At 50.2% G+C, this 11,784-nt stretch overlaps 5 protein-coding genes across 5 annotated transcripts; 1 reads left to right on the forward strand and 4 right to left on the reverse strand.

The window, feature by feature from the left end:
- Positions 1-35: 35 nt before the first annotated feature.
- BDV27DRAFT_168037 (pseudouridine-5'-phosphate glycosidase/carbohydrate kinase family protein) lies at positions 36-2,781 on the forward strand (the record flags this gene model as incomplete). Its single annotated transcript, XM_032074665.1, has 7 exons — positions 36-274; positions 337-545; positions 594-693; positions 746-787; positions 837-1,067; positions 1,120-1,420; positions 1,479-2,781. The coding sequence occupies exons 1-7, from the start codon at positions 88-90 to the stop codon at positions 2,779-2,781; spliced, it is 2,373 nt and encodes a 790-aa protein (XP_031923329.1). The 5' UTR covers positions 36-87.
- Positions 2,782-2,788: 7 nt separating this feature from the next.
- On the reverse strand, positions 2,789-4,650 carry BDV27DRAFT_43200 (dienelactone hydrolase). The gene is made up of 3 exons (XM_032076626.1): positions 4,189-4,650; positions 3,391-4,083; positions 2,789-3,293 (listed from the first exon to the last, which is right to left on the reverse strand). Exons 1-3 carry the CDS (start codon positions 4,514-4,516, stop codon positions 2,881-2,883), a joined length of 1,434 nt encoding a protein of 477 aa, XP_031923330.1. The 5' UTR covers positions 4,517-4,650; the 3' UTR covers positions 2,789-2,880.
- Positions 4,651-4,930: 280 nt separating this feature from the next.
- fmn1 (riboflavin kinase) lies at positions 4,931-5,954 on the reverse strand. The gene is made up of 3 exons (XM_032068377.1): positions 5,695-5,954; positions 5,417-5,599; positions 4,931-5,346 (listed from the first exon to the last, which is right to left on the reverse strand). The coding sequence occupies exons 1-3, from the start codon at positions 5,809-5,811 to the stop codon at positions 5,050-5,052; spliced, it is 597 nt and encodes a 198-aa protein (XP_031923331.1). The 5' UTR covers positions 5,812-5,954; the 3' UTR covers positions 4,931-5,049.
- Positions 5,955-6,114: 160 nt separating this feature from the next.
- Positions 6,115-7,606, reverse strand: BDV27DRAFT_168039 (uncharacterized protein; the record flags this gene model as incomplete). Its single annotated transcript, XM_032074666.1, has 4 exons — positions 6,115-6,449; positions 6,501-6,830; positions 6,908-7,287; positions 7,341-7,606. 4 exons carry the CDS (start codon positions 7,604-7,606, stop codon positions 6,115-6,117), a joined length of 1,311 nt encoding a protein of 436 aa, XP_031923332.1.
- Positions 7,607-8,661: 1,055 nt separating this feature from the next.
- On the reverse strand, positions 8,662-11,247 carry BDV27DRAFT_43256 (Zn(II)2Cys6 transcription factor domain-containing protein). The gene is made up of 3 exons (XM_032076628.1): positions 10,764-11,247; positions 8,785-10,592; positions 8,662-8,718 (listed from the first exon to the last, which is right to left on the reverse strand). The coding sequence occupies exons 1-3, from the start codon at positions 10,996-10,998 to the stop codon at positions 8,701-8,703; spliced, it is 2,061 nt and encodes a 686-aa protein (XP_031923333.1). The 5' UTR covers positions 10,999-11,247; the 3' UTR covers positions 8,662-8,700.
- Positions 11,248-11,784: the final 537 nt, after the last annotated feature.

An 11,784-nucleotide genomic window follows, 5' to 3' on the forward strand; every position in this document is an offset into this window, starting at 1 on the left:
ACTCCTCTCCTCCACAATTTCCAGCTACTTTCTTTCTCCACTCTTACTGTCAAGCTACCCTCACGGCATAGCGTCTACCTAATCACTATGCTTGCTTCGCGAGCTGCAGCTCGTCATTGCTGCAGGAGAGCCAGGGTACCGGTATTGGCTCCTCCCGCAAGACGCCTTCATGGCCTTGCGCAAAGCAAGTTTCTCCAGGTGTCGGAGGAAGTTCGCGACGCCGTAGCCACAGGAAAGCCTGTGGTAGCTCTAGAGTCCACGATCTACACTCACGGTATATCCCTACGCATTGTTTTTTATTCATAAGGGGAGAATCTCTCGCTAATCTACATACAGGATTCCCGTATCCTGAGAGTGTTGCTCTTGCGTCGTTGCTGGAAACAGTCGTACGAGCAAATGGCGGAGTTCCTGCTACGATTGGAATCTTGAATGGAGTGGCTAAGGTGGGCCTTAATGCCGAAGAGCTTATCGAGCTGGCCTCTACCGCAGAGAGCAAGAGTGCACTGAAGGTTTCCCGCAGAGATTTGGGTTACATATGCGGCCTGGTCGGTTCATTTGTGCGCCGCCATGAAAAACATTTCTAACAATACTAGGGCCTGGCTGGGAAACGACTACACGGTGGCACAACAGTTTCGGGCACGATGATCCTTGCCCATCTGGCTGGTATTAGGGTTTTCGGGACTGGAGGTCTTGGTACGTCTCTGCACCACCCTAGGTCTATTTACTAGAAACTAATCGATTTTAGGTGGTGTCCACCGTGGTGGAGAGGATTCTATGGATATATCTGGTATGTTCTGCTGGCAAGACCTAGCGGCCAACGCCTAACCGTTTGGTAGCCGACCTCACCGAACTGGGACGAACCCCGGTTGCTGTTGTCAGCTCTGGATGCAAAAGCTTCCTAGACATCCCACGAACTCTGGAATACCTTGAAACCGAAGGTGTCTGTGTCGGGACGTTTGCGGATGGTCGTACTGGCCAGGTAGATTTCCCCGCGTTCTTTACGCGCGACAGTGGCATCAAGAGTCCGAAGATTATTCAAGATGAGGCAGAGGCAGCTGCCATAATTTGTGAGTCGGCTATGCTTCTCGTGCTTAGTACTAGTGGCTGACGTATCGATAGATGCGCAATCAAAACTCCCCGTTTCATCGGGAATGCTTTTCGCCAACCCGGTGCCTGTGCAGCAGTCTATTCCCAAAGACGAAATGGATGATATTATTGAGGAAGCAATCCGCCTCGCTGAGGTCGAAGGCTATCAGGGCAGCGATAACACTCCATTTGTTCTATCTAAAATCAAGCAACTCAGTGGCGGCAAGAGTGTTACTGCCAACCGTGCTCTGGTTGAGGCAAATGTGCAGCGTGCTACTCGCGTCGCTGTAGAAATCTCAAAGCTGGAACAGTCCAATGGAACGCTTAATGAGCGGTGAGTTGCCCTGTGTTAGATGCGACTCGGAATGACCCTAATTTCGAGGTGTCTTCAGGCATATGCCAGCAATTTCCGAGGACGTCAAAGCTGACCAAGCAACTTCAGAGGCAGAGCTTAAGCTCAACCCAACTACTGAAGGACCTATTGAGGCATTGGACAAGGTAGACGTTCTCGTTGCTGGCTCTCTCGCGGTTGATCTTTCCTGTGACTATGCTCCTCCTGCAGGGGAAAAAGACATCAAACCTGTTTCCGATACTTCCAATCCAGCCATCATAACACAGAGCCTTGGCGGTGTGGGTCACAATGTTGCCATTGCTACCAAGTATCTTGGCAGCTCCGTTCTTTTCTGTAGTGTTGTCGGGGACGATCTAAGTGGCCGTGCAGCCCTAACGGCTCTTCGAAAAGAGGGGCTCTCCACTGCTGGCGTACAGGTGCTGCCCGCGTCAAACAGCGCCAGGACCGCACAGTATGTAGCTGTTAATGATGCGAAGAAAGACCTCGTCGTGGCTATGGCGGACATGGGCATTATGGAACTACCAGAGCAGGAATTGGACTTCGAAGGCTTTTGGGAGACTCTGCTTTCCCGCACGAAGCCTCAATGGGTTATCGTTGATTCGAACTGGAACCCTGAAGTCCTTTCCAAGTGGGTCGCTGTAGCCAAGAAGCATGGCGCACGAGTTGCGTTCGAGCCCGTATCCAATGCCAAAAGCTGCCGCCTATTCAGCAAAACCACCGAGGTAACTGCGGCAATTAACCCGTCGGCATCTGTCCCCAACAATGCAATCAGCTTGGCGACCCCCAACCAGTTTGAACTCACTACTATGTATATGGCAGCGCGTGACAGCGGGCTATTTGACTCCGAGGCCTGGTGGCACATCATAGATGCGATGGGTATGTCGTCAGCAGGTGCTCGAGATCGTCTCGTTGCAATGACATCAAACCAACTTGTGGATCAAGGCATACCCCAGCAGAGTATCCAACTCCTTCCTTACATCCCCTGTCTCATTACCAAATTAGGGTCACAGGGTGTCCTCGTCACTCAACTTCTTTGCCCCGGTGACCCGCGTCTCACTTCGCCCGATTCTGCTCCTTATATCCTGTCGCGTGCTGCATTGGCTAATGAGTTAGTCGGTGGTGTGTACTTGAGATTGTTCCCACCTGCCGCCGTACTGGCCGATGAGGAGATTGTCAGTGTCAACGGAGCCGGAGATACACTTCTGGGGGCGGTAATCTCGGGACTCGTGAAGGGAGCAAAGACCGTAGAAGATGTCATTCCTCTTGCACAAGAGGCTAGTCTTAGGACGTTGAAGAGTCCAGGAGGTGTCAGCAGTGATATTGTCCGCTTGGTGCGCTCCTAAGTCAATAGAGAATCGGTGTGAATGTGTATAGATACTATATAACGCGGATATAGGCATATATATAGCTACGAAGCCCCCGCCCAATTCACCTTTTTCCGTTCAAAACAAAGCCCTATCGACCCCCTCCCCTCCAACAACAGGAAGACTCTCCACAACATCCCGTCCCTCTCTGTTCTTCCCAGTAGCCTTAAAGCCGCTCGGCACTAGACTCGGGTCCAACAGCCCTATCTGCACCAAGACGCTCGCCTGATCCCAATAGATATTATGCCGAGCCAGTTTCCCCGCAATGAAGCTAGCCGTCATGATAATCACAACGCGCACTTGTTTACCCGTAGGCGGCACACGAGGCAGCAGCCACGGGATCTCTTCTGTATGCGTAAACGTGAGCAGAAGCTCATCAACTATCCGGTCTGTACCGATCGTGCGAGACAAAAGACGAATGTTCTGCGACGGTGGCCCGGCAGGAAAGAATTGCGAGGTGTAAAAGTTAGTGATTTGAGCCGGGTGTTCTCCTAAAGATCAACACCATCAGCCACGGTCTTCCTCAGCAAAAGACAAGGGAAGGAAGGAAATTGTCCCCAAGAGAAGTGAAAAGAGAGCATATACCACCAATTAAAGTAGGAACACAATTGACTATTGCTACCTCATTCAACTCGGCCGTAGGGTCAGAGTTCCCCCCGTCACTATCCCCGTGCTCGGTCAAGGGTATACCACCACCACTCCCTACCATCATGTTCACTGTATTGGCCGCATGATGCTCCACCTCGTCTCGCCCCGCTTCCTGTCCATTGTAGAACAGATTCCGCCAGTACTCCTCCCACACCGTCTCCACGGCGGGCACCTTCCAGCTCCCTCCGGGCCAACCAAACCCGCGCTTCAGACAATCCAGCGCTCGACTCCAGGCTAGGCGCGAACTGATCACGTCGTGGGTTCTGGCCGTTGACTCCGCAAACCCAGGCTCGGATTCCGGGTAGAAGAAGAGGTGACATCTGTGGCGCTTCTTGCTGGGGTGGCTGTTGTAGTCGTCCCAGAGGGTGGTGGGCTGGTGGCCGGCAAGATGGACTTGGATAGGAAGGATGGAGAGGGTGTCATAGCAGGTGGCGGTTGAAGAAGAGGTTGTGGAGGGGGGTACGATGCAGGGGTTGGTCGTTGTGTTAGGGCAGTCTGTGAGGCTACTATGGGTATCTGTTCCGGAGATCTGGGGATAGTATGTTACTAGGGCACAGAGGAGAGGGAAAGGGTTAGTAGCTGTTGTTGGGTGGTGGTGGGATGTAAGGAGGAGATAGGCTGGTTTGTTATATGCTTGGAGTAATTTTGTTAGCTATTTGGTCGTGGATTCAGGTATTTTATTATCTTTAACATAAAAAAAAATAATTCATAGGGTATCTTCGAGGCGTCTGTACGTACCAACAATCGCATATCTCTCCCCCGGTTCGAGATCGTCCTCTCGCTCGTGAATCAAATTATCCAGGTCTTTCCGGTCTCTCTCGAAATCTCCGCTGGACCCTTGGAAAGGGATATACTCGACGCTAAAGCCCTCCGCTTCGAATCGCCGGAGAATGTTCGCGTCGAAGTCTGCCGTGTCCGAAGTGACGTATAGTCGGCGCAAAACATGGTCGCTTTTCTTGCGTCTATCGCTGCTGAGGCTGGGAGATTGAGATCCTTGGGGAGGTGCTCTGCTAGGGGTGCTGCTGCGACGACGACGACGATGGATGTGTTGTCGGAGTCGTTCCATTTTCTCTACTTATGTCTGTAGGCTTTCTCAGGGTGACTTGGAGTTAGGGTTAGGATAGTAAGAAGTGACCCTTCCTGCAAGTTACCGCAATACTACAAGTTCAGGATAATAGCAATTGCGATTGCAACATTTTTAATTTTTAGTTTTTTTTTTTTTTTTTTTATTTTCCAAAGTGAAGATATGGGTGGACAACTACTTAAAGAGTAACCCACGAGTAACTAACAGGTCAGGCAACGTCCTCTTGTCAACGCTGGGCTGACGTCGACGAGTATTGGCAGTATTGGCAGTCTCCATCGTGGCTCCAGCCGAACCCAAGGATGCAACGCAAGGGGAACCGATGGTTCCGTTGCCAAGATAGGGCTGGCATTAAATGTCCATGCATTATTACGCGATGAGTATGCGGATGTCCAAGTATGTTGATGTCGAATGTTTGTCTATCCACCACGCCACCAATGCGAGTCTATTCAAAATAAATAAGAAAACTATGTACTGATACACCACCATCCCTTCTCAAACAAAACAAGGAACAAGCTTTAAAAACTCGTCAGCCATTTTCGCTGCTCCTGCACCGCTTCCGAAAAATCCTGCCCAGTAAGGTAGCTGATATATGCCTCTCGCTGGAGACTCTGACGCGCAACCTCACAGTCAATCCGAATATCTTCGACCAAGGCTTTCAGCGACACGTAGTCGTATTCTGGACGGATGTACCCCAGAATCAAAAGATTAAGCTTTGTGCCGTAGAAGTCAGGCAATTTGTTGAATTTCACTTGACCCACCTCACCATTTGCTGTTGGTGATGGCGATGAGAGAGGGGGCATGATGTGGATTTCCTATGATCGTCAGTCGACGGACCCATACTTGATGTCATGTTGATGAGTCTCTAGGCAAGGGATAACCTACCACAGATCGAGTGGTGTTCTTGTAGAAGGGATTGTATCCGATACTCAGCACAGCTGGAAGGATCGTCGCCTCCGATGTGAATCTGGACGGATCCAATGCGACTACTCCGTAGTACACCCCGACTTGTAGATCGGGATAGTCTGATAAGCCATCTGGGGGAATATTGGCCGTGGGGATTCCCAGCTGGCTAGGTTAGTTTCCTTGGCACTAGAGAGAAGATGTAGCTACCGAGAAGTGGCGATCGGTACAGCATTAGAATGAAGCTACATGAAACATACCTCTTTGCTTCCCCGCCCAAAACCTTTGATCACTGGACCGGATAACTTGATTGGAAACGGAGCCTCTGGGCCACTGTCTGGCCCGGTAACAGAATCCCGGGGGCCGTCTGGACGCATTCTTCGTTTCTTATAACAAGTCTATGGACTGAAATCCAGTGTTTGTCTGGCAACGAGCAGCAACTGAAAGTGAGCAAAACGGTGGAATGTGGAAGAAGCCCGCGGTATCGATAAGGCGGCGATGCGGGGGTATCGACCGTGACAGTATCGGTACTTAGTGATTGGTGGGAGTGGTACGGTATTACTACTACTGGGTATCTTACCTATGTGGTGCCTGAGGCGGAGAGGCCGATGAAGCAAATGATGATATCAGTTCACTCTTCTTCCTACCTCTACTTATATATGTAGGACCTTTGTATCTAATCAATTATTCTCTTTCCCCGCGATCATCTTGTTTCCGATATCCCTCAAGACATCCTTCATGATCTTTCCACTCCCCGTCACAGGATACTGTCCGATCGGATCGCCGAGTCCAACCCAGAAGACGTGGACCGGGGCCTTGTGTCGACCAAGGACCTGCCATATCCAGTTTTTTACATCAGTTAGAGAAGGCCTATTATGTTGTGGGGTTGTTTGAAGAAAGGCAGCAACGATCTCGCCGTATTTATCATCCCTAAGTCCGACAATGGCAGCCTGCTCAATGTCCGGGTGCTCCATAAGCCTTTCTTCGATTTCCGTAGGATAGATGTTTTCCCCTCCTAACTAATATCAGTCTATCTGTATTACTGACTTTAACTAAGCAAGCTCACCCCGGATAATAATGTCTTTGATCCTTCCCGTGATGCGACAGTATCCTTCCTCATCTATCGATGCTTCGTCGCCCGTATGGATCCATATCACGCCGTTCTCATCACGTACCAGAGCTTCAGCTGTCTTGTCTCCGTTCTTGTAGTATCCCTTCTGTAGCAGATACCCTGATATGCAAAGCTCGCCCTGGAATCCCCTGGGGAGGATGTGGTTCTGGCTGTCGACGACCTTGGCCCGGACGTGGGGGAGTGCTTTGCCTACAGTTTCCAGTTTTTCTCTAGCTGGGTCTGTGGCTGCTGTCATGAAGCTTCCGGCGGATGTTTCGGTCATTCCTAGGCCAATACGTCAATACGAAATAAATAAAAATAATAAAGCGATAAGGACCCAGCTCCATGTCAGCAAAACAAACCGTAAATGATTCTCAGATCCATGGGACTGAAAGTCGCCTGTATTTCCTCCAATAGACTCGGTGCTACCTTCATCCCTCCTACCATACCGGCTCGGACAGTTTTAACTTCCACTTTTCTGTGCTGGAGCTGCTGCAATATAGCCACGAACATAGTTGGAACGCCATGCAGCACGGTACATCCATGGCGTATCAAAGCATCCACCACTGCAGAGGCGTCAAAATCTCGACTCGGAAAGACAATGGTAGCACCACACACAAGTGAGCATATCAGGCCACTGACGAGACCGAAGGCGTGAAACAATGGTGGCGGGCAACAGACAATATCATCGGGCCTTAGATTCATACGGATACCGCACATGCGTCCATTGTTGATAATGCCACTGCTTAGTTAATGAAACCAAACCACTTCAATATGGCAACGAGAAAGCCTTACAAATGGCTAAGCATAGCAGCTTTTGGAACTCCTGTCGTTCCGCTGGTGAACTGGAGATAGACTGTATCATGACACTGCACTGAGCGCTGCGCTTGATGTAAGGCTTGCTGTGGCACCGAGTTCCCTAAACGTAGAACATCATCCCATGTGAGCGCCTCGTGAGAGTCAACATAATCTGTTCGGATCAAGACGGTCTGCTTCAGGCCAGGAACTGGGTTGGACTGGGTGTGCTGGATGAGAAACCTCGTCGATTTGAAATTCACCATGTCACCTATGAAGAGCAAAGAAGTCTCTGCTTCAATTAGCAATGGACCACTGTGTCTCCGTACACTCACCTTAGATCAGTCGAAATTACCTGTATGCCTGATGGCCCGATCACACTCCAGGAATGTGAAAGTCTTATTTAGCACCACCAGAACAGCGCCAATCCGAGCCACAGCAATAATCAACTCGGCAAACCGTTCATCGTCCCCCGAGAAGATCGCAACTCGATCACCCCTGCCGATACCCATGGCAAGCAGGCCTTTAGCGAGATCATGTGTATGATGGTTTAGGACTTGGAAATTAAGCCGAGCACCACTCCACGGGACAATGATGGCATCTTTAGACCCAAATCTCTCAGACTGCTGGTCCATAAGATGTCCCAACGTTAGATGACAGAGGGGTGGCTCGCTGGGTCCCTGGACAATAGATAAGGAAAGGGGTGTCATTATTGTAGATCAAGATGCTTCCAGATTCATTTCAAGTGAAGTGATAGAATGGAGGAACTGTCTGATTTAGTCAAGCCTCTGGAATCCTTGTTTGGTAAAGCAGTCAAAGTGCGGTTAGGATGGTCTTGCTGGACCGTAAAGTAGCACTTTGTGTTTGGGCTTTCCAGGGGAATAAATACCTGCTGCTGATTTACGCCTTGAAACGGTCTGGTCGTTTTCTTCATTGTTATGCTTAATGCAGCAGCACCTCTACATTCACCCCTTTGTATCCAAGGCAATTTACCTTTTCTTTGGTGGCTATGAGACTATCAATCTCCTCGTTTCACTATAGATATGCTCTCCCATCGTCGGAGGCTAGGGTCACCTACTTCGCTCATTCGAGAAGAATTTACCACTCTTAATATGTGCAGACACATATATACAATAGAAAAATCAGAAACAGAGGAGCACCATAAACAGCTCCTTGGGAATCATACAAACACTTATGTACCAGTGCCAGGATACAAGGGCATAGCAATAAAATCAAAAGGAAGCAACAAGACAACAAAGAAAAAGAACACAGCATTTTTTTAATCCCCCCAAAAGTTGACCGTACATGTGAATTATAGCATCAATGATAGCTTGCATTACCCATAATACAATAAATAAAATCAAATGCATGGCAAGAACTATTGATGCGTTAGTATCCTCCTATCCGGGGAAAGCCAAAAAAAAAAAAAAGAGGGGTTACTCACATTCATCACAATAAGCATAGGAATGTCGAATACATCTCGTTTTACTGTCCAGCAGTATGCGCATTCAACCTTGCCGTCTTTAAACCCCAGTTGATTCATGCCCGCCTCGCTGGCGATCCCTCCTTTGCGGAGATGGCTGTTCCACCGTTGGTTGTCATCCGACTGATTCTCCATGTCCTCCTTCGTTTTGTATTTCAACAGTTTGCAAGTCGTCATGACACTACCACGTGAGTCCCCAAAGGCGAGTCGGGCGAAATCTTCATAGAATTCCACCACACTGTCGTCATCAAGCAGCTCAGCCAAGAACACTGGTTGCGGGCGACCAGGAGTGCTCTCCACCACGGAGCCTCGTGGAGTAAAGCTCCGTGATGATGTACCCGAGCCCGGAACAGAGCCACCTGTATTGACATTCAGGTTGGGCTCCTTACCTAAAAGGACATCTTTCTTCCACCCGGTAAGGATACTAAACTCCTTTCCTACAGCCGCGATTTCCCCCGTGCGTCGACAAACGATGGTTGGGGTGCCACACGCATTGATGAAGTCTTCATATTCGAACAAGGTTCGTTGGAAACATTTCTCCATGAATATTAGGTCGTCCCGGTTCAGAGTCTTGGTCGTCGCAATGAAAGACGGGCGGATCGACGCCAGCGCCTTAGCGATCTGTAAAGTCTTCTGTGGCGAGAAGCGTCGCTGAATGAATGCGGTCAGGTTATGGAAACGATTGGTGTAGGCATACGGCTCCTTAACGTTCTCATATATTGATGAGGGGTTCCGTTGGCGTCGTCTAACCCCGACCTGTAAGTTTTGGTGCTTTAAACTCGGTGTCGTGATCGTAGGTCGTGGTCCGTTCGCAGAGAGGCCATTTGACTTTGCTGTCACAGCACTGCTGAACGTAGCGTCATCAAAGCCTGTCGTCATTTGAGGACTGGTCGTTGCATTGGGGCTAGCAAAGCCGCCAGGGCCGCTTTCGATCGCAAACGCATGTGGCGCATCTGCTTTAGTCAAGTGTCCCGGAATTACACTTCCTTGGCCGGACTGTGGGTAAACACCTCCGACATTTACATGAGTTTGGCCCGTAGGTTGCCCACTAGACCATTCATTCAGAAGAGGGTCGCCAAAAATGAACGGCTGTTGACCGCCAGGGCTCTCGCCGAAAGTTGCAGCGCCAGTGATCGGCGTACCGGAAAATTGAGCCGAGCCACTACGTCCCATTGAGCCTCGCTGGGTAGCGGAATCACTAGGTGAGTCACCAGCCCCAGTAGCCATATGTCCAAGCATGCCAAACTCCAACGCACCATAGCGATTCTCAAAGTTCATACTGGACAGGTCAAAGTTAAAGAGGGCCGGGTCACTGGGGTCAAAGAAGGGCCCGGCAAATGGGTTTTGGCTTGGGTTGGTCGCGCCGGACACGCCGGTGCTGGGCGGCTGCTGACCAACTTGTGATGAAAGGCTGTTGTTTCGAGCGGCAGGGTTAGTTTTCAGGGTAAATGTCGGCGAGACAGGGGACTGGGAGGTGAAAGAATTTTGGTTCATAGTATTTTCCTGATAGACACTATAGGAGTTCGACTGCGGCGTAGGGTAGAAATTGGGACTGGAACTCGGCTGTGTAGTGGCATTAACTGCATTGGCGCCATTTCTAGACAAGGGCAAGTTATTGCGCATCGAGTTATTATAGAAATTCCCACCAATTCCAGGCATCAACGCTCCATCTGGCGCATCATGAAGATATTTGGCTTTTTTGCGAACCCCATCGTGACAGGCATCTTGGAGACCGCGTTTGATACACCGTTGACACGGCCTTTCGTCACCTATGCGCAACTCGGTATTAGTATTGGCTCGGCCCACAAGCTAATCACATGCAGGAATACATCGGCTGGGCCCTCTCTGTGCCGCGCATGAGAGCCACGGCACAAGTGAGGAAAGGGGGGGAAAGAGGAAAACCATGCGAACAAAACTGAAAAGAGGTCAGTGTAGCGTACCGCAAGTCAGATGCGCCCGTTGACAGGCAAAGCAAGCTCTCCGTGCTTTCTTCCGCCGTGGTCTGGATGGATCCTTCGGGTTCGGTTTCTGGCCAGTTTCCGCAGGCGCATTACCATCGCCATTGCTCTTGTTCTTGGGTTGTTCTGGCTGTTCCCCGGCGCCTCCGGTCTCCAGCTCGGCCCCTCTGCGGTCGGCTGGGGGTGCTGGGGTGCTATCCTGTGCATCCACCGTCATGGTGACATGAAATATCGAAGGCGACTTATGCGACCCTCAAAGTCTATTGCGCGTGCTATTCCGCGGTGTAGCCGATGACGAGAAGGGTCTGACACTGGAAAGCTGAAGCGACTACCGCTTGCCACACCTATGTTATTCTAAATAAGACCGCGTCGTCGCGCCGCGAGCCAGCGCGCCCGTAGGTATCCAGATTGCCGGCTCAATACCGACGAAAGTTGTTCCTAATCCGGGAGTAGTAGAAAAGCCCTTCTTTGGCGATCTGGGCGCATAGATCCTCGATCTAACGGTTCGTAGAGGCTCGATCGAGAGAAACGGGGCGACGGCGGACCGGTAACTGGGAGCGGAGGACCTTGCGTGCTCGGTTATTGTGGATCAGAGAGCAGCTCTCAAGTTTTCCACTGATCAACCCGGTTCGATAATTAACCAAAGAGTCCGAAATACAAAACAAATTTGAATTTTCCCTTTCTTTTCTTGTACAAATGTCTCAATCAATCAAGTGTTAAGTCTTTTTAATCGCGATAGCGCGGGTGGAGCAAAAGTTTTTCTCGGGGCTGCGGGGAGGCTCCAGAGCGTCGCCGAGATAAGATTCCAGGGGGGGGTTAAGGAAAGAAACAATGCGGGAAATGGCTTGAGATAAGTGGCGTATTAAAATGGGAAAAAGACAAGGAGGGGAGAGTTCAACCGTGAGGGGAGAGAAGAAAGATGTAAAGAAGTAAAGTCTGTGGAAACGCGGGGAAAGATTGGCAGTTAGTAAGGCTAACTGAAGTAGTGGTTGAAATTTTAAAA

This window comes from Aspergillus caelatus (assembly GCF_009193585.1).
Source record: "Aspergillus caelatus strain CBS 763.97 unplaced genomic scaffold BDV27scaffold_221, whole genome shotgun sequence".
Lineage (NCBI taxonomy): Eukaryota > Fungi > Ascomycota > Eurotiomycetes > Eurotiales > Aspergillaceae > Aspergillus > Aspergillus caelatus.

What these genes read in the sequence shown, in the direction of transcription:
- fmn1 (XM_032068377.1), bottom strand. Translation starts at nt 5,811, where the DNA reads ATGCGTCCAGACGGCCCCCGGGATTCTGTTACCGGGCCAGACAGTGGC. An exon ending in TTGGGCGGGGAAGCAAAGAG is followed by an intron (nt 5,600 to 5,694) that starts GTATGTTTCATG and finishes TAACCTAGCCAG; the next exon opens with CTGGGAATCCCCACGGCCAA. An exon ending in AGAACACCACTCGATCTGTG is followed by an intron (nt 5,347 to 5,416) that starts GTAGGTTATCCC and finishes TGACGATCATAG; the next exon opens with GAAATCCACATCATGCCCCC.
- BDV27DRAFT_43256 (XM_032076628.1), bottom strand. Translation starts at nt 10,998, where the DNA reads ATGACGGTGGATGCACAGGATAGCACCCCAGCACCCCCAGCCGACCGC. An exon ending in ACGGGCGCATCTGACTTGCG is followed by an intron (nt 10,593 to 10,763) that starts GTACGCTACACT and finishes AGTTGCGCATAG; the next exon opens with GTGACGAAAGGCCGTGTCAA.
- BDV27DRAFT_43200 (XM_032076626.1), bottom strand. Translation starts at nt 4,516, where the DNA reads ATGGAACGACTCCGACAACACATCCATCGTCGTCGTCGTCGCAGCAGC. An exon ending in GGAGAGATATGCGATTGTTG is followed by an intron (nt 4,084 to 4,188) that starts GTACGTACAGAC and finishes AATTACTCCAAG; the next exon opens with CATATAACAAACCAGCCTAT. An exon ending in TTGTGTTCCTACTTTAATTG is followed by an intron (nt 3,294 to 3,390) that starts GTGGTATATGCT and finishes GTTGATCTTTAG; the next exon opens with GAGAACACCCGGCTCAAATC.